The 27600-nt window shown below is 43.3% G+C and overlaps 1 protein-coding gene across 1 annotated transcript in view; it reads right to left on the bottom strand.

The window, feature by feature from the left end:
• The window catches only part of LOC130102104 (complement component receptor 1-like protein), a 54568-nt gene extending 33235 nt beyond the window's left edge, over positions 1-21333 (bottom strand). The window contains exons 1-2 of the mRNA XM_056268003.1: positions 21212-21333; positions 20563-20685 (exon numbers count right to left, since the gene is read on the bottom strand). Coding sequence (XP_056123978.1) covers positions 20563-20632 — 70 coding nt within the window. The 5' untranslated portion in view covers positions 20633-20685; positions 21212-21333. The remainder of the gene's footprint in view (positions 1-20562; positions 20686-21211) is intronic.
• Between the last annotated feature and the right edge of the window lie 6267 nt (positions 21334-27600).

Here is a 27600-nt window from a genome sequence, read left to right as displayed (position 1 = left end):
AGTATTGCGTAACCGGCCGTGCTCGCGCCACGAGCGACTTCGCTTCAGTTGACGAAAACCAGGGAATTCACCCTACAGCCCCTTCTTTATACGCTAAGCCACGCCCATTCTGGCGGGCTATGACGCTATGAAGGCGCGGGCGCCCTTCATTGGGCGTGACGTCACGCGGGGCTCACTGGTAGGCTGCAGCAGATGCCCGCAGGGCAGCCAATGAGCACGCAAGACTGCCTGCTCTAGGTCTGCTAGCTGCTGCACTGCGTTGACAATGAATACAAAATTAAGGATAATTTTTTGGCTTCAATATCTCGAGAAGATTAATCTTTCCCATAGCGTAAGCTAAACTTACGCAATACTCGTTCCCTCTCTAGAGAGAACCGAGGTTACGTTAGTAACCGAGTACGTTATTTTGGAAGCATCCGTAAGTATAAGCCTAGTTTAGATGATTTTGAAACCATCTAAAGTTACAATGTATCATTTTCTTTGCCAATTTTTTTTTGGTTTGTCACAAGTTGACACAGTTGCAAGGAATATAAGAATGTTTCAAATTATTATTAATTTGTTTGGATGTGCCTGTTCTTTAACTCCACAGATGAGAAGCAAGCCAGGTGTGTCAGGCTGCGTGAAGTGTTTCAGGACCCAATGACAGAGATCCACCTCCTATTCTACCAGTCATCACTGATAATATTTACACATTTCAACCTGCTCTTCCAGCAGCAAGACCCTTGTGTCTATCTCCTTCATGAACAAGTACATAACACTTATTGTTGCATTTAGTTTGTTATTTGTAGTTGCACTCTCAAATATATTCAAAGTTACTTGTCTACTATACTTGTCAGGCGTTGTGCAGGGTTCAGAAGGCGAGGACGAAAGGAACTCAATTTAGATGCTTTATTTACAAACTTGAAGACAGGAAAACACTCCAGGACTTCAGACTCACAACTTTACATAGACGACGACCGACAAAGACTGAATGAACAGAGGCAAACTAAATACAGAGACAAATGAACATTAATGATGTGAAGACAGGTGACACAGATGATGATAACGAGGAACAGGTGGATGATTGAGGGAGTGAGTTCAGGTGTGGAGACAAGAGGATGCTGGGAAGTGTAGTGAAGATGACGAAGACAGAATGGTGCAAACGATGACTGTGACATAACGCCCCCCCTTCAAAAAGGCGCGACCTCGCGCCGAGAAACATCAACAGGGGTGGGGGGGTGGGCGCCCTGAAGGCTGGCCAGGGCGTGGCCAAACAGGGACAGGAAGCCTCCAGGGCGGATCAGGAAGTGCAGGCAGCCAGGGCGGAGCAGGATGTGCAGGCGGCCAGGGCGTGCAGGCGGCCAGGGCGGAGTGGCTCCTTCGGGTGGCCATGGCGGAGAGACCCCTTCGGGCGGCCACGGCGGTGAAGACCCTTCGGGTGGCCATGGCGGAGAGACCCCTTCGGGCGGCCACGGCGGAGAGACCCCTTCGGGCGGCCACGGCTGTGAAGACCCTTCGGGTGGCCATGGCGGAGAGACCCCTTCGGGCGGCCACGGCGGTGAAGACCCTTCGGGTGGCCATGGTGGAGAGACCCCTTCGGGCGGCCACGGCGGTGAAGACCCTTCGGGTGGCCATGGCGGTGAGACCCCTTCGGGCGGCCACGGCGGTGAAGACCCTTCGGGTGGCCATGGTGGAGAGACCCCTTCGGGCGGCCACGGCGGTGAAGACCCTTCGGGTGGCCATGGCAGTGAGACCCCTTCGGGCGGCCATGGCGGTGACCTATGCCCCCCCCCCCCCCAAAACAAATTCTTGGGGAGAGTGACAGGCTGGGCAGACGTGACGTGAACAGCCTCAGGCTGGGCAGACGGGACGTGAACGGTCTCTGGCTGGGCAGACGGTGAGGGCTCTTTGCTGGACGGGACCAGTGGCGAAGGCTTTGAGCTGGGCGGAACCAGCGGTGAAGAGGGCTTTGAGCTGGACGGAACCAGCGGTGAAGAGGGCTTTGAGCTGGGCGGAACCAGCGGCGAAGAGGGCTTTGAGCTGGACGGGACCAACGGTGAAGGAAGCTCAGGACTGGACCAGCGGCGAAGGAAGCTCTGGGCTGGACGGGACCAGCGGCGAAGGAAGCTCTGGGCTGGACGGGACCAGCGGCGAAGGAAGCTCAGGGCTGGACGGGACCAGCGGCGAAGGAAGCTCAGGGCTGGACGGGACCAGCGGCGAAGGAAGCTCAGGGCTGGACGGGACCAGCGGCAAAGGAAGCTCAGGGCTGGACGGGACCAGCGGCGAAGGAAGCTCAGGGCTGGACGGGACCAGCGGAGAAGGAAGCTCAGGGCTGGACGGGACCAGCGGCGAAGGAAGCTCAGGGCTGGACGGGACCAGCGGCGAAGGAAGCTCAGGGCTGGACGGGGCCAGCAGCGAAGGAAGCTCAGGGCTGGACGGGACCAGCGGCGAAGGAAGCTCAGGACTGGACGGGGCCAGCGGCGAAGGAATCTCAGGGCTGGGTTCATGGGCTGTAGATGTGTGTGCTGCCCACACACACAAAACAGCCACAGACACCACAATGAGCGCCGTGTCTTCCAGAGCAGACTCAAGTGCAGCCTTCTCAGGCTGGACGGTCTCTGGCTGGACGGTCTCTGGCTGGACGGTCTCTGGCTGGACGGTCTCTGGCACAGGATCAGCGGGCTCTGAATTCCGGATGATGATGGGTGGCGTGGTGAAGATGGCTGGTGTGTGTGGTTGAGTTGTGATGTTATCTTCAGCCTCACCAACGGTGAAGGCTGACCCACTCAACCACAACACATGATCGAGGTAACTGGTGAAGGTTCCTGGAAAAGCTGCTGCTGGGGCTTGCTGGTAAAGATGGTCATCAAGACCGCCCCAAAATACCTCCTTCAGGGCTTTATCCGTTAGACCCACCCCAATTTAAATCTCCAGAAACCGGGTGACATAATCTTCGATCGGGCAGCCATTTTGAAAACACTGGATAAGTTGAGAGATGGGATCAAACGGGACGAGGAAAATGCCCATCTTGACTCGCAGTGTCCTTGTTGGTCTGGGTCGGTCGTTCTGTCAGGCGCTGTGCAGGGTTCAGAAGGCGAGGACGAAAGGAACTCAATTTAGATGCTTTAGTTACAAACTTGAAGACAGGAAAACACTCCAGGACTTCAGACTCACAACTTTACATAGACAACGACCGACAAAGACTGAATGAACAGAGGCAAACTAAATACAGAGACAAATGAACATTAATGATGTGAAGACAGGTGACACAGATGATGATAACGAGGAACAGGTGGATGATTGAGGGAGTGAGTTCAGGTGTGGAGACAAGAGGATGCTGGGAAGTGTAGTGAAGATGACAAAGACAGAATGGTGCAGACGATGACTGTGACAATACTATTCACTTAACTATTTTAGAGTTATTTTAGCCCTGTGCCAATTGTGCAAATAGGTATATTTTCAAGGGGGTATATTTTTTAGGGTAATGTGTGAGATTTCGTATTTCCAATAACCTAAGACTTTTACTTTTATTTGTGTATTTAAGATCAGGGCTCGTATTCATAAAGAATCTTAATGCAAAGAGTCGCTCCTAGTGACAAAATTCTAAGAAAATTCTTAGAAATGTGGGCGTTTACTCTTAAAATTAAAGAAAAAATCCTAGTAAAGAAAAAAGTAATTCAGAAAGCATCTTAACCCTTAAAAGAGGTCTTAAGGTCAAAATTGTTAGGAGCACGGACGAGGACTTTTAAGAGGCTTAAGAGTTTCTTTAGCAGAGGAGAAAATGACAGAACGATGAAGAGGGAGAAGAAATGTGTTGCAGACAATAGATGACAGTGAGTTAATAAGACGCTATAGATGAGATCGTGCAGGGATCATGTTTGTGACTGATCTTATTAGAGACACGCTAATATCTCCGACACAGCGCAGGAATGCCATAACGCCAGAAATGAAAGTAATCACTACATTAAGATATTTGGCAAATGGGAAAATGCAATAAAGCAGCAGTGATTTGGGTCTGTCACAACCTTCTGTAAGCAGTGATCACACAAACATTACAGCACTTTAAGAACCTCTTATTGTGTCGCAGTTCATTAAGTTTCCACTGGACATTCCCACCTTGCAGGCTCAAAAAACTGCAGTTATGAATAGCAGGCTTCCCTGGTGCACACAACACAAGCAGGGGAATGAACCGTTAATCATTTGCGCTATAAGCTCCCACGTCCGCTTCTCGCTCCATGCTGTGACACCCGGCCCGAATTTTCCCTTAATGATGGCCTAGTGTTCATCCACTAACTGGGCTAACAGTAAACACGGTTCTTCTGACCAGTCGGGATTTCTCGTCTTTCTTGTTTTTTAATCCATGTTTGCTATATTAAAACAAACATTCAAACCACCACTTAAATAGACAGCAATCAGTGTAATTGGAAAGAGTGGAACAATTTTTATCATTCTAAGCCAATCAAATACCTTAGGAAATTAACAGCAAGGTAAAAAAAAGGATTTATATACATAAATATAATGTGCGTGTGTGTGTGTGTGTGTGTGTGTGAGTAAACTCTATACTTAAAATGGCTCTTTTTTTCCCTTCTTGGACAACCAACCAATCACAGTCTTCAAAAGATTGTGTCATACACAGCAACGGGGTCAGCCCCGCCTCCTCACTAAGATGAGAGTTTTTGTCTTTTCCTTACACAGAGTTGCTCTCAGATCGTTCCCGAATCGCTCTTAAGCTAAGACTCCTACGTAAAAGTTTTTAAGCTAAATTAAGAGTTTTCTGAGAGGATTCTTAGAATCTTTATGAATACGGGCCCAGGTCTTTCATTAAGAAACTCCTGTCCAAGTTCTTGAAACCAGGAGCTTTTAGAGGGGTCAATGTGGACACAGTGGACCTCAGGGATGAGGAGAGCCAATTGCCAGGTGAATATTAGGAGTAACAAAAGCAAAGGTTTTATATAATGTTTGCATTGTATGCAGGTCTTCAGTTACTCTAAGCACTAAATTATCCATACCTTTTAGTTTCTTAGCTTGGTGTTGGCTTCACAACAAGGACGACATTAAAGTGTGTATGTCAGGTTAATTTTTTTTTTTAGATATATTAAATAAGGGTTAGATGTCTGAGTGAAAATGTAATTATCATTAAAATTATTACTGTAATTGCCCTACAGGTTGCTTTACAGCCATTTCTGTCAAGATCATATTTTTAAAACACAGCTGAGCTGTGACGTCAGAAGAGGGAGACGTTCCACAAAAGTTCTTTTCAAGTATGGGGAGTTTTGAGTCTAAGGAGATCCAAAATCCCCCTCAAACCTACGATGGCCCACAGCCATACAAGTTTGAGCCTCGCAGGCGTGAGACAGATGAGGAGCCAAACAGAAATTTAGATCATTCCTATCGAAGAAACATAAATATCTGGTGTGAAGAGAACCAGCGGAGAGTTGGGGAGGTGCATATAGGCATAACTTAGAGGTGGAACGGTACATGTATTCGTATTGAACCGAAACGGTACGGGCGTCACGGTTCGGTGCATGAATATACACGAGTATAAAAATAAATAAAACTCACGTGCAAATTAATTAATGCGGAACTACTGTTAGATACGCGGGTTATTTAGGCCAGGGACAGATAATCTGTAGCTCCGCTTTAGCTCTGAAGCTCCGTGGCTATAATGAACAGGCTGCGATGTCAAGATTGCAATGCTGGAGAGAGAGAGAGAGAGAGAGAGAGAGAGAGAGAGTGTGTGTGTGTGTGTGTGTGTGTGTGTGTGTAGGTGTGTGTGGCAGCAGAGAGAGACAGAGACGCGGGCGCGATCGAACAGTGGAAACATAAAAACTGGAAGAAATGTGCGCTGCAAATGACCGAAGTCTTGGATACCGAAGCAGCACTGAAGTCAGCGCGTTTGGTCCGAACAAAGTTGACCCAGGCACGGAACACAGACCTGCTTTTTGGGAAAAAGTGGACTCTGTGACTGGTTTTAATGGTGTTTTTGCACCCAGCACAAACGCAGTAATTCACCATCGTGAAAATACGCCTGCGTATACCTAACTAATTACCTAACTTAAATAGCTAACTAAATAAATAAATGTCCTAATCACTAATTCTCTCGCTCTATCACTCGTACTATTATCAACACAGCTCATAAACTCACTTTCTCAGCGACCTGTGGAGACGTCTCCCTCTTATGACGTCAAGTGATCCGTTTGGGGGGAGGAGCAGTTTTAAGTGAGTACTGAAAATAACGAACTTTTTCATCTTATATTCTGCCTTTAAGTATCGAAAAACATACAAAACAATACAACAACTTGTCAAACGTCTATTTCCCCTAACTATTTTGTGTTAATCATAATTACAAATTTAACCTGACATACGCACTTTAAACCGCCTTGTGGAAGCAAGTGATGTCTCCAAGGACTCTGCTAAAAAGTTCCATGTTGCAGCCAGGAGCTTTTTTGTCAAAGCAGTCGAGTATGCCACAGCTAAGCTCCAACTACATGACCCTGTGCTGGAGCATTCAAGATTTGTTGACTTTAGACAAAAAATGGATACCAGGTTGGATGATGTGCTCTACTTTTTTCAGATGTATGTATGCAACCATCTAGGTTGTAGAGTTATATTGGTTCATTCTGTTTCTGCTGCAAAGACACTTTCTCAAACCAATATATCTCTGTTTAGATTCAACCATCTCCTGCCCTACAACCAACCAAGAGAGCAGGACCAGCTGAACGATGAGTTCCTGGAGTTTCAAATGATGGAGGAGGAGGATATTCCAGCATCCATCTGGGGAGAAGCAGTCATCCGAACAAACGAGGGTGGGGAGTACCACAGAATGGACCACCTATGGGGATACCTTGGAAGTCTGAAGAATCGGGCAAGTGGCATTTTAAAATTCCCCAAACTGTCAAAGGTTGCCCAGATTGTGTTGAGCCTGCCACACTCAAATGCGGATGCTGAGCGAACCTTTTCAGCTATTGGCCTAAACAAGACTGACACCAGGAACAGACTGTCACTTGATGGCACCCTGTCATCAATTGACCGTTCGCAGGCCCCTCCCACAAAACGGCCATTGTCCAATCACACATCATAGCAACCGTTACTATGTGAACAGGTCCGTCAAACATTGACTCCAAGCAAGATGGTGAAGCGGTGCGCCCAGCGTTTGTAATTCGGACACTAGGTACCCCGAGAGATTGTCTGGAGGAGTTGTGTTCTTTCCGTTTCCAAAGCCGAAAACACAACGTGAGCGGTGCCTACAATGGATAAATCAGTGTGGACGGCCCCACTCCCAGTTAAATGTGTCGAACATGGTTAACTCGCGTGCAGCGTGCGTGAGACTGAGACACAGATTAGTTAAAGAAACATGGAGAAAGCAGATCAAGAGGATCCACAAAGGAATTACATTTTTCTAAAGGGTTGTTGTTAACATGATATTCTCGGGGTAAAATGAGCAGCAGTCAACTAGCAGTGCAGCACCTGTTTAGAGGAGTGCACGCTCGCAACGGGGAAAGCATGAAGCTTACTTGACAACATCAGTTCATATATCAATATCGTAACGAATAAAAATAACCTTAAATAATGTATGGTCATCTGTATCTTTCCGTCTCTTATGTATAGTTACTTTTTAAACACGAAAATCGCATTCAGCATGACACGCAAGCGGTTGCCGTGGTAATGAACAACCTGCTTGTTAATCCTGTATCTGAGGCAAAATTACTAAATATGCAGCGCGAGTTATATAGGCCTATGTCTAACTCCAAACATTAGCCACTGAACCAGCTTATAAAATCTTCTTCAAGGCTGTGCTGGTTGCATTTGAGGTAGCTACAGGTCATGGGGTTTCTCAGATTTCGCTTGAGGCCGGTATAGCCTAAGCATTCGCCTTGATAGTAGGCTAGTCGTGTCTCCTTCATTGCGTATTTTTACATTTTGAATATATCCCTCCACTGCATACTGCCCCTTTTGCCTCGATCTGGAGGATATCGCTGAGGTATTGCTCCAAAAAAAGGTCACTGACACGCACGGGTATTCCTCTTCCCGTCATGGCAATCTGTCGCGCTGGTCGTGTTTGACCATTTGTTTGACGGGCGTAGTAACAATAACTAGGGGGCGTGGCTTTTGCGAACGGTCAATTATGACAATGAGAATGAGCAGCCTTGAACCCTGCTTCAGATATGAACCTCCTGCAGAGGTAGTGAAGCAGGCCAAAACTGCCACTGTGGCATACAACAGGCCTAATTTGTAAAACTTGTGTGTTGTGGGTTTCTTGGGAGGTGGAGTAACTATTATGTGTCCCTTTTGTTTTGAGATTTCTTATTGTTTTGATGTTGTTGTTTTACATGTTTGTTATTTAATCACCTCTATCTTTTTTTTTTATATAGTGCAATCAATAAATTAACTGTACATTTTGAAAATGCGTTTCCATTCTATTCGTTTTTTTTTGTGTGTGTGCATAAATCAGGGTTTATACTAAGTAAAAAAGGACTGGCATTTTTTAAATTAGGGTTAGGGTTACCAAAAAAATTCTCTGCGCATGCGCACTGAAATTTTACAGGGTCTAACTCCAGCCAAAGTCCCAAAGTTGTCAACCCTGCGGTTACAGTCAACGATGAAACTCTCTTCAAGATGATTCAATGTTAATGTTATTATACTTGATCTGTAGATAAAGGTCTATGGTTTTGCATAAAACAACTTTATCTTGCTGGACTTTATTGCTGTAACTTAATGATGTTACTTTCTACCGGGTGTCGGTTAGATCACAACACTAGAGCACAGTCAGAGCACTATAATTGTTCTTCACGCGCACAGTAACTGAAAACTGCGCACTTTAAAACTGTTAAAGGGGTCATATAATGCCATTTTTGTACAAGCTAATATGATTCTTTAGGGTCTAAATTAAAAGTTTGTAATATACTTTAATTAAAAATTCTCATTAGTATTGTAAGAAAACACTTATTTTACCTGGACAAAAACAGCTCTGTTTTCAGCATGCCGTTTCAGTGCATATGACTTTAAATGATCATGAGCTTTGCTCACCCCGCCCCTCTGTTCTGTGCGTACACGTTTGTAACACAATACCATAACGTGTTGTTCATTATAAACGTGGGATTATGAATTATATGGAGAACGTCGTACATAGAAAACATGCAGTAATGTACCCTGAGTGTAAACCTTAGACTCATTCATCATGAAGCGATTTGCATAGATATAAATATTAATATAAAGTTTAATAAAACGTTACACTCACTTCAGTTGTTCTAGAGGTTCAGCAGGAACACGAATATCTGGTACCGATTCTTTATTCAGGAGCAGCTGCTTAGCAAAACCAGCTTTATACTGACCCTCGTTTATAAAGCAGTCTGGTGAGAAATGATTCGCGCAAACATGAAAGCATTGACGTTGCTCGTGGGGAATATTCCCTTCGAAAACAAACTCAACCACTGCGTCTTCAGCGGTTCGGATTTAGGAACATTAAAATGACTGCTGTGTTCGTTATTACACCCAAGAACAGAACACCACAATCGCTTAGACGCCATTCTGCTCATAGACAGTGCTCCAGCATATCAACAATGACCGCGCCGGTCCGCGCGGACTATGATTGACAGCTCTCACGAGCGAGGGCGGGTCTGTGTTGAAACGCGCCTATCAATCAACAATCGCGGGAGGGGCGTCCGACCGTGTGACGTCACACGGTCGAACGGCTCGATTTGAGGCAGGGGAAAACATATAAGGAGATTAAAACAAAACCACTGGATGGATTTTTATCATTATATGATGGTTGTGTACAGGCACTGCCAACACATATTTCAGTACAATCAACTTGAAAAAGTGCATGTACCATTATATGACCCCTTTAAAAGAAAAGGCTCAATAAACTAGGCTATTGCATAGATAGGTATAATACACTACGCATCAATATGTATTTCCTTTGTGCTTTGAACTTTTCAGCGGACTCGACGCGCTGCGCGCTGTGACTCCCTGTGGCTTCAAGCGCATCATTCTGCGCTTGGTATGCGCATAAGCGCTTTGTGCCGCACTGTATTGGAGCCTCATATCATAATGCAGTGACGCAATAAAATATTATTAATAGCCTTTCTTGTTCTGTCCTATCTATCATATGTTGCTGCCTCATTAAACAGCTGTGCTATACATTTAAAACATGTCTCAATTTTATAGTAGCCTATAGGCTATATCTAAAATAATTTATCATTCGATTTTTGTTATCTTGTTTTTCATTAATGTATTTTACAACAATACAAAGAGCAATGTGTATTATCCACTAATCTAGTTTATAATAGCATTTTTGTCATAGATTATGATCATATATTTTTTTGATTTGTTGTTTTTCTTTATAACGAAGTTGTCTCTATTAAGTACATTGTGTTTAACACAGTTAACACAGTTTAAAGGGGTCATATAATGGTACATGCACTTTTACAAGTTGATTGTACTGAAATGTGTGTTGGCCAGTGGCGGCTGGTGAAAAATATCTTAGGTGGGGCTGTGTCATATTCTGTCGGTTTCAATAGTCTGGTAACATGGGAGTCTTTTAGTGTAGTGGCTTCAAGGTTGTGGAATGCTCTTCCTCAAGACATCCGGCCAACATCCACCCTTCTCTCCTTCAAAAACACATATTTTATCTGTATATTACTCTTCAGCTCGTCTGTAAATTATACATTGTTATTGATATGCTATTTGTTTGAATCCCTCTTTGTTTGTATCTTTAACCTAACTTTATAAGTGACCTCTGTATATTAGGCCTACTTTCTGCCCTTGGTATTGTGCTTTGATGTTGATTGTTCCATTCCTTAACCCAGTCCCAGTGGTTCTCAATCTTTTTAGAGTTGTTCCCCATGAGGCTTTTAACATCCTTCTGAGTACCCCCACTCTTCAGTCACACCTTTTTCAGTAAGGGACCATATTTGCCCCCTTAAATCGATTTTTCCAGTATTTTTTTCATCTTTACAAATACCTTTATAAAATAAATAATGCTTTAAATAAATAAAAAAATTCAATAGAGAAATGTGAAATGATGGTAAAAACTAAGTGATGCTTTAAAATATTTAATTAAAACCGCCATTCACACAGGGAATGTGTCTGTATCGAAGAGAGTTTGAATCTTATATCGATCTCCATGCACAGCCTGTGTCTATATTTGTTCTGCATGCTAGTTAGTGCTAAATCCCTTATTTAACAAAGGTACTGTAGAAAGTCTGTATTTGTTGGTATGAGTCAATGATAACACAGAATGTAAATGACTGCGTTTAATCCAAACATTCGATAACTGGCATCCGATACAGACCAGATAGAAGTGCACCAAAACCACCGGGCATTCTGACTGGTTGAGACAACCCACTACAGTGGCCCATAATAAACAAACTGCATAATCATTTAACCAAACGCCTACATCCCTTCCTTTTAGTCTTTAGCCCTATCAAACAAGGCAACACTGGTAAACATGTCTTTGCAACATAACTAAAACAAATAAGGTTAAATGAATACCTCATATTGCACTTTAACATTTAGGCCTCTTCATAGTCTACTAAATCACCAAGGGTGTTTAAGTCCATGAAATGTCACAATACTGAACACGCTGAATAGCTGGGATGAAATTACACCAGGAAGAACTTTTTTTTTTTTTTTTTTTTTTACATGTATTTGGGATTTGGTCTGCAGATGCGACCTGAACGTGTGGTGTATTGTGTGTCGTGACTCTCGATGGGTAAGTGCGCTGCTGGCTTGGGCTGGGGGGAGGGTGGGTGTTGGGGTTGCACAGTGTTTGGTGTCGGCATTTGTGGTGAAGGAAAACTGTCCACTGTAGGGGGGCAGGTGTCCTGAGGGTCTGGGTCGTCCAGGAGCTGCGGTGGTGGCGGCTCAACCACAGGGAGTATGTGGCGGCGATTTCTCCTATAAGTCTTCCCATCTGCTTGAACTATGTAGGACCGTGGTTCCCTACTCATCTCCTTCACCGTTCCAAGTTTGTCGTAGCCTTTCGCTGTCTGCATGCGGACCACTTGTCCCTCTGCCAGCGGCTGTAGTGGGTGGCTCGACTTGTCATAGTAGCGCTTCAGCGTGCGCCTTTTGTTGAGGAGTTGAGCGGTGACTTGCTTGACATTCCTCGTGGTAGGCTCCAGCAGTTTAGTGCTCACCGGAATTGCTGCACGAGTTTGGCGAGACATGAGGCGCTCGGCCGGAGAGCCTAATGTTGGGTCACGGGGAATGTTTCTGAGGTTCAGGATATTGAGAAACACATCGGACCCGTCCCTGTGTGAATTCTCCATGAGTTGCTTGGCACTGCGGACAGCTCTTTCCGCGAGTCCATTTGACTGGGGAAACTCTGGGCTGCTTGTGGTATGAGTAAAATCCCATTGTTCAGCAAAATCCTTGAACTGTTGGCTGGTGTATTGTCTAGCATTGTCAGTGATGAGTATGTGAGGTGTACCATGTACCGAAAAGTGTCTTTTTAATTTGGATATGACGGCTGATGAGGTTAAGTCTCGAAGGAGGTCGACTTCAAACCAGCCGGAATATGAATCCACGAGAACTTGATAATGTTTGCCATGCCATTCAAGAATGTCTGCGGCCACTGTGGACCATGGCAGATCTGGAACAGGGTGGAGCTGGAGGGGCTCTTTCGGCTGATGTGACTTTGTGCTATTGCATACTGCACATGAGAGCAACTCTTCTGTGATGTTCTTTGACATTGTAGGCCAAAAGATTACACCTCTAGCTCTACGCTTGGTTGCCTCAATACCTGGGTGGCCTTTGTGTACAATGTTGATGTACTCCTTGCGCAGGGATCGGGGAATGACGGATTTATGGCCTTTCATGATGATACCATCCTCCACTGTCAGCTCATCTCTGTATGGAAAAAAATGGCTGATGGCAGACTGGAGCTGGCTTTCTCTGGTGGGCCATCTGCGTCGAATGATAGTGGCAAGAGTTTGTAGCACCTCATCCTCTGCTGTGTGTCTACGGAGTTCCTCCAGGCGTGTTGAGGAAATGTAGCTCACGCTCATGACTTCGTAGTCACTGTTTTCCACGGGGCTCTGTGGTGCTTGTGAGCTGGGAGCTCTTGAGAGGGTGTCTGCCAGATACATGTACTTGCCCTTTTTGTAGACTAGGCTGATGTCGTAGCTTTGCAGGCGAAGCAACATTCTCTGGAGACGGGCAGGAGCGGCATGGATGGGCTTTTTCATGATGGTCACTAAAGGCTGGTGGTCGGTTTCTACGATTGTGGGCTTTCCGTAGACATAGTCTTTGAATTTTGTGCAGGCAAACACAACAGCCAGAAGCTCCTTTTTTATTTGGGCATATCGCGTCTCTGTGTCTGTGAGAGCACGTGACGCGAAGGCTACTGGTCTACCGTTCTGTAAGCATGCTGCTCCTAGTCCATAACATGACGCGTCACAAGTCAGTGTAACTGGGTCTTTGACATTGTAGTATGCCAGTACTGGTGGGCTGGACAGGCATGATTTGAGGCGCTCGAAAGCCTCTTGGTGCTGTTGAAACCAGCACCATGCTGTCTCTTTGCGAGTGAGTTTCCTAAGGGGCGCTGCGATGTCACTGAGATTTGGGATGTACTTGCTGAGGTAATTGACCATGCCCAGGAAGCGTTGTAGTGCGGTCAAATCCGTTGGGACTGGCATGTCGTTGATCGCTGCAGTTTTAGACGGGTCTGCTTTTAGGCCTTCGCTTGTGAAGATGTGGCCTACGTACGCTACCTGGCAGTGGTGGAAAGAGTACTGAAAAAGCATACTCAAGTAAAAGTACTGTTACTTGTCAAAAAATGTAGTGAGAGTAGAGTAAAAGTACCTGTCCTAAATACTACTCAAAGTAGGAGTAAAAAGTAGCCCTTTTAAAAGTACTCAAGAGTAGTGAGTAGTGAGTATTATGCTATGAATGTTAGTCCACCTTGTACCCTGCAAATTGAAAATGTAGCTTACTCTTTTATCACAGATTCATAGAAAAAAAGAAACAGTAGGCTATTTCAATATTTCTCCAACAGTTTTATTTTTGACTGCTAGCACTAAAAATACAGCGTTCCCCCAACCATTTTTTTTGGACTACCCCCGCCCCCCCCTAAAATGCTGACAAAATCCAGTCATAAAAAAGGAATTTACTGTATAACGCGAAATGTCACGGAATTTGTAATTTTTTTGAGGAATAAATAGAAAGCAGTTCAGTACACTTGAAATCAAATCGCGATATAGTGTGTGTTTGTGAATATTAAACCACAAAGACAATTTAAATACGAATCCTGCATGTTCTGTGTGAACGAATGGTGCAGCCGACGTGCAGTTTAATTTACCACACACACACACACACACACACACTGAAGCACGTGTGACGCTTGCGCTGTTTTTTTGCCTATATGAAGACACGAATGCATGAACTTCCTCCATGCTCAAGATCCACTCCGAAAGTCACTTCGTGAACAAAATAAATTGGCGCCAGGTGTCTCGAAGTCTGTTGATGCTGGTTTGATGCAAAGTTTTCCGCGCGCGATTTGATTTGACGGGAATCACGCATGAGTCACATGATGACTTATTATAAAAACAAATATTAATATAAATGTAGCGACGGCAGGTTCAGGGAAAATAGCGCAGTAAAAGTACCGATACAACACTTAAAATGTACTCAAGTAAAAGTAAAAGTACACTGTTTTTAAACTACTTAAAAAAGTACAATTCCTAAAAAAAACTACTCAATTACAGTAACGAGAGTATTTGTAATTCGTTACTTTACACCACTGCTACCTGGCCCAGGCGAAATTTACACTTGTTCGGGTTTAACCTGAGATTGACTTCCCGTGCCCTTTCGAGCACCTTTCTCAAGTTGGCGTCGTGTTCGGCCACTCCGCGGCCTCCTATGATGATGTCATCGACAATGACTGAGCAGGGATAACCCGCAAACAGTTGTTCCATGGAGCGCTGAAATACTTCACTCGCGGAATTTATGCCGAAGGGCATCCTTAGAAATCTGTAGCGCCCAAATGGAGTGCTGAATGTGGTCAGCAGTGACGATTTCTTGTCGAGACGTATCTGCCAGAACGAATTATTTGCATCCAGGACAGAAAACACTGTTGCCCCAGACATTTGCGCTGCCACCTCTTCGACGCTGCGCATTGGGTGATGGGGTCTTTTCAGTGCAGTGTTGAGGTCTTTGGGGTTGATACATAGTCTGATTTCTCGCTTATCCTTCTTATGTGCTGCTACCATGGACGACACCCAGTCGGTTGGTTCTGTGACTGGTGTTATGACACCCACGCATTGCATTCGTTCAAGTTCAGCTTTAACTCTTTCTTGCATTGCAACGGGCATACGGTGAGCTGGGCGGACCACAGGCTGTATGCTGGTATCCAAAATCATGGAGTATGTAACCGGAAGTTCTCCTAACTCGTCGCTGAACAGGTCTTTGTACTGTGTAAATGTCTGTGAGCTAAAGTCCGTGCTGCTCTCCACGCTGATCTGGTGGACGTCTAGACTCATTTTCACAACCCCCATGTCCATGCACGCACGAAATCCTAGCAGTGGTTGCACTGCTCTGTCCACAATGAAAAACGGCAGTGAGTGGTTCTGCTCCTTTAGGCAGCACCGCAGTGTGGCGATTCCACTGGTCTCAATTCTGGTGCCTCCATAAGCAACAAGGCTAGCTGCTTTCTTCTGCTTTACAAGTTGTTCGCTGCCATTAAGCCTTCTGAGGGTGTCCAGTGACATCACATTGCATTTTGCTCCTGTGTCCACTTTCATCTCTGTGGGCTTGCCGTTTATACGCATTGTGACAAATCCTTCATCCTTTTCAATGGCTTTTAGATTCACGCAATCAACCTGACTGTCAACTTCAACGTCGTCCACATAAAACTTTCCATCTTCACATGTTTGTTCCTCTATTTCTATCTCGTTAACGCTCTGTCTGCCAGTTTTCTGTCTAGGAGGTTGCCTATCTTGTCTGCACGGTTTAGACTTGCAGTAACTTTTAAAGTGGTTAAACTTTTGGCAACTGTGACACTGTTGTCCGAATGCTGGACACCTTTCCCGCTTAGCTGCGTGGCTGCCTCCACAATTGTTGCACCTCGTGATAGTCTGTGAGGAGGGCTGGGGCTTTGGCCACTGCATTCTGTTTGAAACTAGCTTAACTGCATTCACGCTGGCAGAGTTACTTTGCGATGCTAACGTCTTGCTACTTTCCTCGGTCATCTCGTGTATCCGACAGATTGAAATGGCTTTGGCAAGTGTTAGCTCGCTGTCCCTTAACAGAGCTTTTCTCAACGTGTCGCTGGTAACGCCACACACGATGCGGTCGCAGATTAGCTCCTCTGTTAGGTCTCCAAAGTGGCAGCCTTTAGCCTTAATCCTTAAATCACTAATGAATGATTCAATGCTCTCACCTTGTTTCTGACCTCTGGTATGAAATTTGTGTCTTTCCATAGTCCTGTTGTTTTGAGGATTGCAGATTTCCCGAAACTTTTTCTTCAAACATTCGGGGTCCTCTCGAGATTCAGCAGGGGTAATGATCCTTCCGCCATCTCCTGGCGCGCGCACTTCAGCAGCGTAGGCAAAAGAACGCTCTCGTTCGATGGCGTCTGGACCGGCAATGTTGAGAAGGATATAAGCTTGGGTTTTTTGTTGACTTGTCCGAATGTGCGGCAGCAATAAAAATATCGTACTCCCTCTCAAAAATACGCCAATTCTCGGCGATATTTTCATCAAAAACGAGAGGGTCGGGTCTGCGAAATCCATCCGCCATCACGTTGGGTAGAGGAAAACAACGTTGTCAACTGGCGATAGCTACGCTAGCGCGGTCCAATGCAACAGGTTGTTCAACGACGACAGAGAAAGAAAGAAAAAACACTCACTGGCGAGAGGTCCGTACTCGCTTCTGACACCATGTAGAAAGTCTGTATTTGTTGGTATGAGTCAATGATAACACAGAATGTAAATGACTGCGTTTAATCCAAACATTCGATAACTGGCATCCGATACAGACCAGATAGAAGTGCACCAAAACCACCGGGCATTCTGACTGGTTGAGACAACCCACTACGGTGGCCCATAATAAACAAACTGCATAATCATTTAACCAAACGCCTACAGGTAAATTGTCTAGAAAAGTAGTATAGTGTGATGTGCCATGGCAGCAATCTGCACGAGGATGTCATATATTATTTACAGAATTTTACCTGATAGAAAAACATGCTCAGTTTAAATCTTATTTTAAGGTGAGGTAGAATTAAATGAACGGCAAAATTCAGCATTTTGTTCCCGTTCCCCCTTCTGTCACCTCCTCACGTACTCCAGTTTGAGAACCACTGCCTTTACATATATTTGTAAAGCGACCTTGGGTATTGGAAAGACACTAAATACAAATAATAATAATAATAATTATATTAATAACCACCCAAACACATTTTAACATAAACTGCATGATACCAGTGCTTTATGATAAAGTCAGTAATTATTTAATGCCATATTACAAGGCTGAGGCATTCTTACACAAAAACAAACAAATTGCACAAACTTTGGCCTCGAGGCCACGAGTTAGTATCTTGAGGCCACGAGATACTATCTTGAGGCCACGAGATACTATCTTGAGGCCACGAGATAGTATCTTGAGGCCACGAGTTACTTATCTTGAGGCCACGAGATAGTTATAATAATTTTTTTTGACAAAGTGGGACTAGGGGGGCTCCGTAGTTTTGAGAACAAGAAATGAAAACCAATGCGATATGATGAATGTCCAAAAGATGGAACCCACAGACTGTTTTAAAAAGGGGTTGGATAAATATGTTTTGCTTTTAAAAATGTGTGTGTGTGTGTTTGGTTGGGTGACAGTGTGACAAAAGCACAATGTTGTGTTTTATTGCGAGTGTACACAAATATAAGTAAACACTTTGCAGACTGAATGATGTCCTGTATAATGACGGAGTATGTTTTTATGTTTCCACTGTTCGATCGCGCCCGCGCCTCTCTCTCTCTCTCTCTCTCTCTCTCTCTCTCTCTCTCTCACACACACACACAGTTCGATCGTGCCCGTGCCTCTCTCTCTCTCTCTCTCTCTCTCTCTCTCTCTCTCTCTCTCTCTCTCTCTCTCTCTCTCACACACACACACACACACACACACAGTGCGATCGCGCCCGTGCCTCTCTCTCTCTCACACACACACACACACACACACAGGTCGATCGCGCCCGTGCCTCTCTCTCTCTCTCTCTCTCTCGCTCTCACACACACACAGTTCGATCGCGCCCGTGCCTCTCTCTCTCGCGCGCACACACACTCCAGCATTGCAAACTTCATTATGCTGTGTTCACATCAAACGCGAATAGAGCGAAATTTATCGCTATCTAGAGTTTTATTTATTTTTATACCGTGTATTCTCCGCAAATTCGTGCACCGAACCGTGACGCCCGTACCGTTTCGGTTCAATACGAATACATGTACTGTTCCACCCCTAGACACTACAATATTATTGTTAATTATATCACACAAAAAAGCGGTAGCTAACGTTAATTGAATCAAGCAAACAAATAGCTGTTGTTTTTGCTCCAAAAAGCTTGACTTACCTCGAATTTCACATAAGATCCGTGAGCTCAGTTGACGCTGTAGCCTATGCTTCAAGATTCTGACACAAGTGCTAAGATTCCGATTGGCCCAGAGAAATGTAAATTATAAGAATTATCCAATAATGTTTCGCAATTCTAGCCTGCATGGCATGCAGATGAAGGGCAGCCTACCCCACCCCCTAAAAAACTCTCCAGTTCTATGCCATTCACGTAAATGACCCAATTGACCAAGAAAACGGAGATTAAGTTTGCAGGTCTGTATGAAACAAATTCTCAGCTCTCAGATTCTGTCAATTTAATAACGAAATTCAAACAATAAACACCGTTTTGGCGCTTGTAAATGTGACGTGACAGATCGCTGACAGATCTCAGTTCAAGCGGCACGTGAACCGATCATCCGTTACTCTTTACTACTAGTTAATAGTAAATAAACACGAATGATCAATAGGTAGTTTGAAAGATACAGTTCAACTTACCAAAATGTAATCAAATAGATCGATCAGTGTTTTTCAACCGCGGAAAGAGGTCCATAAAACAGCTGGAGAACAATGTCATAACGTTACATTTACCTACATTGGACTTAAAAAATTGCTATAGAGAGGAGTATTTAGCTAAATATGATAACTATATTACATATTTATTATATTTTTACCTATATAATTAAAATATTATAAAGTTGTTATAAAAAATGCATTGTATTTAATTTAAGATGTTATTTTTAACCTTTAATAATAATACCATCTGACTGGCTCTGTATGTTTACAGCATTAGGTGAGATTTTTTTGGGGCGAAAAATTAACATAACACAGTAACGTATCTACTGTACCTAATATTTATCCAAATTAATAGATATTGAATCAAGATCAGAATCAAATCACAAGAATTGAATTGAATTTGTGAAATTTGTGTCAAGCAATAATAAAAACAGTAGCATACCAGTCATTGTACCATTGTATGGTACATGTAAACATTGTGTTGTCACTAAAACTACACTAAATATCTGTTTAATTACCAAATGTTTTGACAATCACAATACACTTATTGTGATGCAAATTTTTTTTTTAACACATCCTCCCAATCTCAATCCACCCATTTTATGTTATGTCACGTTATGTTATGTTACATTTTCACGGTTTACAAAGGCAGGGCCTGCCATCTTGTCTTTTTGGCTGGTTGTTTCTGATTGCACTTTAATTAATTATTAAACGTAGAAGGTAAGATTTTCTTCAGCATTATTGCCCAGAGATTGTCCACCTACCTATTAAACAATGGCTTCATTGACACTTCAGTTCAAAAAGCGGGCATTCCAGGGTTCTCAGGATGCTTAGAACACATCAATGTTATCTGGCAACGAATTCAGTCAGCTAAAAAGGAGAGGAAGGAGCTCCATGTGACATTCCTGGATTTGGCTAATGCATATGGTTCAGTGCCACATGAGCTTCTTTGGGCAGCATTTGATTTTTTTAGAGTACCAATGTCAATAACAAATTTAGTGAAAGCCTATTTTGGAGATTTGCGATTTAGTTTCTATGAGAGGAAGAAACTGCGGTATGCTCATCTGGCCACTGAAGCAGAACAGCGAGGATGGAGAGTCCAGGTTTATCCAGTGGAAGTGGGTTGTCGAGGTTTTGTGGCACACTCTACAACCCGGTTCCTCAGAGACGTCGGATTCAGTGGCCAAGAGTTGCGTCGCACAATAAAGAACTTATCTGAAGCAGCAGAAAGGAGCAGCAACTGGCTGTGGTTGAGATGGAAAGATTCTAGCTGGCTGTGTACAGGCCGCCACGCTACGGTTTCGTAGAATTCTTGAAAACTTGAAGAGTCTGTTGGTTTATTTGTATAGGTTGTAGAGTATTTACAGTCATTACGTTCCTGTGTATATTGCGTGAATGACGGGTGGTTGGGCAGATATTGTGTTTTTGCGGTAGGTGGTATGCCATACGGAACCGTTGCCACTGAAACTGCATATTAATGCACCAGTGGGGCTCGACAGCCTTAGTCAGATAGATAGATAGATAGATACTCACCTCGGACATGTTCACAGATCATAAGATACGGAATGAGAGCAACACTGAGCCACAACACCTTGCATCCCATCTTGTTAATGTCGGTGAATGTCAGCCTTAATCAAGGCCAATGTTATTTGTTTTCTGCACCAAACCAAAGACATTTTAGCATCATGACGTAAGAATGCACTTTTAAAATATGTATTTTTGAATAATCAAAAGTTAACACTTGCATTCTCTACAACAAAACAGGCACAAAAGATTTACATAAACACAACCTGGTTCTGTTAGCGGCTAGCATAACAATAGCATAACAATAACAACAGGTTTGAATTATTAACGTCATATTATGCCCATGATTTGACCGAATGAACAAAATAGGTTTAGTTAACTAACCAAGCTTCAATCGACTTTTTATAGGCTAAGCGTAACACTAAAAAATATGTTAGGCAAAGCTTGAGCTTCTTTTCTCTTCTGTTCCGTCAGAGACTATTTATATAGGTTCCGTTCACAGTCCATAGCCCAAACCCAAATCTAACCCGACACACATACAACAATAAATAATATAATTTTTTTTTGTTTATTAAAACCTCTTTTCAAGCGGTTGTGGTAGGTATAACGTTAGCTACTCAGAGAAGTGAAAATCCTTGTTTTAAGCATCCTTACTTACCTTTAGGTGTTTAAGATTTTTCTCAATGTTCTGTGTTTGATTCAGAGGCATATAAAGCCTGTTTAACTTGCAGGAAATTAGATAAGGGAAGGGTGGAGAAAGATCTTAGTTCTCATGAAGAAATTTTCCATCTGAAGAGGGCGTTATCTATGTGTAATACCGCAGCACCAGCAGTTTCAAAACCACGGCCACAGAAACGGAAGTGAGTGGAGTTTGATCGGAAATCTACAATATTTAACCACAATACTTTTAAACAAAGTCACTTTTCTGTTCATATAATATGCATAAGATATCATGATGTACAATGAGACATTTTTTAAAACATAGCCTATTGATCTACTTAATGTCAATGATAACACAGTTACTTCAAGGAGAGCCTAATGGTGCGTTCACGTGCTATGGTAATTATGGTAAATACCAAAAGCCAACGTGGAAAGAGCACATGAACACCCTCTCATGTGGTATTTTCCACTGGGCAGCTCGTAGAATATTTTGATGCACGAGTTGCCGAGATGAGATAACCTTTGACCTTTTCAAAATGGCGGAGAGCAACGCGAGAGTCGTGAATGGTAAAAATATGTACTATTCATGATCTAGAAAATATACAGCATATTATTTACCGTTTGAGTTTTTGATAAATAATTTTCTTGCTGTAGCAGATGACTTAAGCAATCTAAAATAGTTTTAGCTAAATAACAGGTCTCTCCATCTTTTTACCACATTACGACAACAAAAGCACTTGAACGCAACACACTGGTAAATACCAGTTCACAAGTGGAAAATATCATATTTTCCATAGCACGTGAACGCACCATAAGTCCCTCCCCTTCCGGTTGACCACCATGGGACCTTATTTCGGAAAAATATTGTATGATAGTCAATGGCGAGAGACAACAAATATTTTGATCTCGTTTGAATTGTGCCCTGAATTACACATATGATGTTTGTCAATTTAAAAGATACATTTTAAAGTAAAAAAAGTCGCAGTTTGATGTAAAACTGTTGATTTTCCGCCATAGTTGAATAAAAAATATAATTCTGTAAGTCATAATAATGAGAAACTTTCTCATAATTATGACTTAACATCTTGTAATAATGAGAAACTTTCTCATAATAGTGACTTAACATCTCATAATAATGAGAAACTTTCTCGTAATAATGAGAAACTTTCTCGTAATAATGAGAAACTTTCTCATAATTATGACATAACATCTTAGCCTGACTTCGTCATACTCATATTCTAGTCAGAATGTGAGTCTGATACTGCTCCATAGGGCTTTGATTATGAGGCGTGTCTTAACCGAACCAGGAAGAAAAAAAACTCTGCACTCAATTGGATAGACCTACAACCAATCAGTGCAACGCAGTAAGTGTTTTTTTTTTATGAGCTACACAAATTGTCAACAGAACAACTACACGCACGGTGGAAGAAGTAGTAAAATAATGAGTGTTGCTTCTTTTACTTGGTCCTCCATGAGTGCGACCAAAGGAGAAACCACAACGACCGCAGGGTTTTCATTGCGTCCCATCTTCTTAGCGACCATCGGAGCCAGCTGATAAATTAAACTTTTGCTGAATCCCGTAGGAAGGACGGCAAACACATCTTTTTGATCGACAAATGCCTTGATTGCAATTCTCTGTTCGTCTTTTAAAATGAATGCGGTGTCGATTTCTTTTACAACAGACGCGATAGCGGAATCTTTACATCTCAATTCTCCAGCTGCAGTCATCTTTGAGGGAAACCAGTTCAACCCAAGCGCTCTTTGATAACGTGATGATTACGTAACTGCAGATCATCTGTCCATCATCGTATAAAGCCCACCCTGGCAATTTGATTGGCCCGACTAATTCTGAACCGATCATAATTACTCCTCAATGGAGCGAGTCCAGACCGAACTTCCCGACCAAAAAATGTTGTGGGCAGGGTTCGGGCTGGCATCCAGGCTAATAACATCTCATAATAATGAGAAATTTTCTCGTAATAATGACTTAACATCTCGTAATAATGAGAAACTTTCTCATAATAATGACTTAACATCTCATAATAATGAGAAACTTTCTCATAATAATGACTTAATTTCTCGCACTTCTACTCATGCGCAAAGCAGCGGAGCAGAAGGGAGTGCCACGCTAGTGACATCCGCTGGTCAAAGCCGTGTAAATGCATCACAGCAAACATGGCACATTCCGCAGTGAATAACATTAATAAATTATCAGTATATGAGACGGGCTTCCATACTAGATAGTCTTTTTTTTCATTTGTAATAATGCAAGCATAAAAAGTTTTTTTGCGATAAATGGGAGTTTTTGCGAAATTGACGTGTTTCCATTGGGCGTATTTTCAATTCGCAATTTCAATTTGCGCAATTTGAAGGGTAATGCAAGGAGAAAGCTATACATCAATTCTATGCAGAGATGCTGCTGAGTTCCCTTTCGAAAGGGAACTCGCACTGCGTCGAATGACGCTTTGGGGAACGCCTCAAGTGTTGTTTTGTTCCTACCACACTAAGATTACCCTCATGTGCCAACTGTAATGCTCTTGCTCGCAGCGACTGTGGCAAAACAATTCTTGTTCCTCTGAGTATTATTTGGCCAATGACATAGCTCACATGCAATATGTCTGTATGCAGGACAGTCATCAAAACAACCTGTTTGAATAGCAGTTCTCAGTCTCTGTATTATTTGCTGAGATCTGCTTGACTTCCTTGGTGGTCAGGGCACTGGGTGTCGGACAAACTGCTATAAACCGCATGTATTCCTCTGCTTTATGTGTGTGCATCTCACCTTTGGCTGATGGGCCCAGCAGACGTGACAGAGGATCTGCAATGTTGTTTGTTCCTGGTAAATGAATCACCCGGAAATCATAGGGCGTAATCTCAAGACCCACCTTTCGATTCGTGCACATGGTTTTGAGCAAGGGCTATAAATTGCCTCCAATGCTTTGTGGTCTGTGACTATATCAAACTTCCGACCATAAACGTAAGGGTGCAATCTTTCACATGCCCACACCAGAGCAAGTGCTTGGCGCTCTGTTTGCGAATATCTTTGTTCAAACTCTGTCAAGCTCCTGCTCACATAGCAGACAGGAACCATTCCTTCACGTTGGTCCTGAACTAACTGCTCCAATGCCCTTTGGTCCAGCTTCGGCAATGAATTTTGTTGGTGCGTCCTTGTCAAAGTAAGCCAGTGTTGTGGCCTCGGCCAACTTTTCTTTGAGAGTTTTGAAAGCTTTCTTTTGATCAGTTCCGAAATGAAATTTGGTGTCTTTTTTTTTGTCAGTCTGCGCAGAGGTTCTGAGATGCTCGCAAACTGAGGTATGAAACGGCTACTATAGCCAGCTAAATGGAGGAAAGTTCTCACCTCTGAAACGTTTTCAGGCTCTCTTGCCTCCACAACTGCTCTCACCCTCTCTGCCGTCGGGCCTATGCCTTTCACTGACAGCAGCATCCCCATAAACACCAATTTGTCCATGTTAAACTGGTACTTCTCTACATTCAAAGTCAAGCCGCAGCTTTCCAGTCTCTTTAGTACTGCATGCATTCTTTTCTCATGAGTCTCTTTGGCCCCATTTACACTGCATGGTTCAAGTGACCCAAATCCGATTTTTTTCTTCTCATGTTGCACAGATCGGATGTGTCCCATAACCGCATGGATTCCGATTTTCTCAGATCGGATTCAGGCCTCACTCATATGTGGTAATAAATCGGATATGAATCGGATACGTGCATTTGCGTGTGCCATGTAAGCAGACAAATCGGATATTCCCCAGTAAATGCGAGTCGTACGTCATTAAAAAAGTGATGTCAACTCAGGTGGACACCACCAACTGAGATCACATGACTTATTATAGGCGCGATGGAGGACGAAGGATACACACAGTGGAGCAATGCGGAAGTTTCATGTCTTTTGAGTGTTTGGGGCGAAGAGACAGTGCAGGCAAAAATGCAGGGTTGTTACAGAAATAAATCCGTGTTTGAAGACATTTCACGAGATATGGGGAGGCACGGTTTTAAGCGCTCGTGGCTACAGTGCCACCGTAAGATAAAAAGCTTAATGACTTTTAAAAATATTGTGGAAAGCAAAACACTGGATAATTTTATTCGCATCTGCATCCATTGTATTTCGTGCTGTTTTACTTCCTTTTCCGGGTCAGAACGTCTACATTTGGTAGTTTCAGCAGTGTATAGTGTAAATGCAAAAATCGGATACGGGTCACTTTTAAAAGATGATGTAAGCGGGTCGTCAAAAAAATCGGATATAGTCAGAAAATCGGATTTGGGCATCAAGACCTGCAGTGTAAATGCAGCCTTTGTCAGCTGCATGGATGATGATGTAATCTGATATGTTCTCTACTCCTTTGATGCCAGCTGTGGCTATTTCGTGTTGGTACTGCTCACTTGATGACGAAACTCCAAACACCAGTCTTTTGAACCTATATATGCCATTATGAACGGCGAAAGTGGTGATGTCTCTTGATTCTGGGGTCAATGATGGTACCCCCATCTCAGGTCTAGTTTGCTGAAAGCGACTGACATATTCATTCCTTGCAACAGTTCATCCACTGTGGGAATCGGGAACCGCCCACGAATGATTGCAGTGTTTGCTTGTCTCATGTCCAAACACATCCTTATTTCCCCATTCGCTTTGGGTACAATGACAACTGGGTTTACCCAAGGTTGCTCCATTGACTTTCTCGATAATGTCCATGTGGAGCAGCTCATTTATTTTTTCCTCAACAGCCTCTCTAAGGTGGAACCTAAGGGCCTAAGGGCCTGTGCAACTGGCGTATCTGTGCTGTCTATGTGCAGGCTAGAGAGGGAGGAACACAAAACACAAAAACTGCCAAAAATCAATGGTTTCTGAAACTTGCCAAAGGCAGACTGCCAGACAACTAGCCAGCCACTGACAGGTCACGTGACATGCCAGAATCAGACTGGAAGCTGCCAGCCCGCCACTGAAAGGTCACGTGACATGCCAGTGGTGGCTCCTGCCAGCCAGCTGAAGATTGAACCCCTACTGCTTTTCAGTTAACTGAGATAAACTAGTCGGCGTGACTCACGTCTAACTCACTTTCAGATTTAACTAACGAGTGAGTCCTTGTTGCAACATCCTCGTCGCCAATGTTATAACCTTTCTAGTTATTTCGGATCGAACCACACAGACACCAGATTTAACTTGCCATCCATCTTTTATCTTCACATTGTACGTGATGACGTCACATCAATACACAACATCATTGACTCAGAAATATGTCTATCATAACGTGTCCCGTGGAGGGGAGGTGGTAGATAGGCTCAGGACTCAGATATCATCTGAAGAGGATTGTTATTAAATGCCAGTGGAGAAGTAGGGGTGTGCATGTTCACAGTGATGTGTCAAAGAAAAAATTACAAAATGAAACCAAGTCCAGTCCCGAAAGCAGTATCACCTAATATCACCATCGGCAGCTTTCCCGCGAGTGGACGTGGTTTCAGCGCAGTCAGCAGACACGCCCCCAGCGTTTGAGAGCAGAATACTGCTAATTTTTTCAAGATTTTGATAGCTTATTCAAATTTGGCTGGGTGGCTATTAACACATTTTTCTGTGGTGTGACAAACTCAGAACACTTAATTTTGACTTTACAGGGACTTTAAACTAAATGTAAACACCATAAGAAATTTCTTCATGCCTATATCACCCAGGGTTAAGTTCCCTTCCCTATTAATAGAAATGGTTTAACCCAACACAAGAAAAAGGGAAGCTGTGGTCCCACCCCCTCCTTTGAGGAGTCACATGAACAGGATATGGTGAATAGACAGCATGTGGGGTAACTGTTTGCAATGTAGGGATAAATACAGATTTGAAATAATAAATAACAAAAATGCATAACTACAACTGGTCTCTGTGTGGTTAATGGGAAAAATACATCAAAGGGAAACTATAGACAAAATGTTGTGATGACCTGTATGTGCAGTTTTGTGCACCTATCTGCAATCAACTCAAACAGCATATCTTATCATATCTTATCTTACCTTATTATAAATGCATGTTATAGAATAATGAACCAGATTAAACAATTGTAAACCTAATAGACTGCTAGCACCATAGTCAACATTAGCACAAAACCATAAATAACAAATGTAAAGAAACCTAAGCCCATAAACTGTTTGTAAAGACTTAACATTATACTGCCGTTATCGCGGTAGTGATGACGTCATCTTAGCACCCTCCTGAAAGGTCTTCTTAGCACCCTCCTCTCTTCTTGCAGTGGATCAGACACCTGTGAGATCAAAGGCGGATATCGCGGGATTCACACTCGTTCACGGTGTTGCTAATAAACTGGATGTAATTTAAGTTCTGTTGCTTGTAAATGAAAATAAATATAATGAACACCCAAAGTACTTATTTAA

The sequence above is a fragment of the Rhinichthys klamathensis genome, unplaced genomic scaffold (genome assembly GCF_029890125.1).
Source record: "Rhinichthys klamathensis goyatoka isolate OS25496 unplaced genomic scaffold, OSU_Roscu_1.1 h1tg000269l_1, whole genome shotgun sequence".
NCBI classification, from domain to species: Eukaryota; Metazoa; Chordata; class Actinopteri; order Cypriniformes; family Leuciscidae; genus Rhinichthys; species Rhinichthys klamathensis.
Note: the sequence above shows the minus strand (reverse complement) of the source record. Positions and strands in the feature narration are given on the sequence as shown.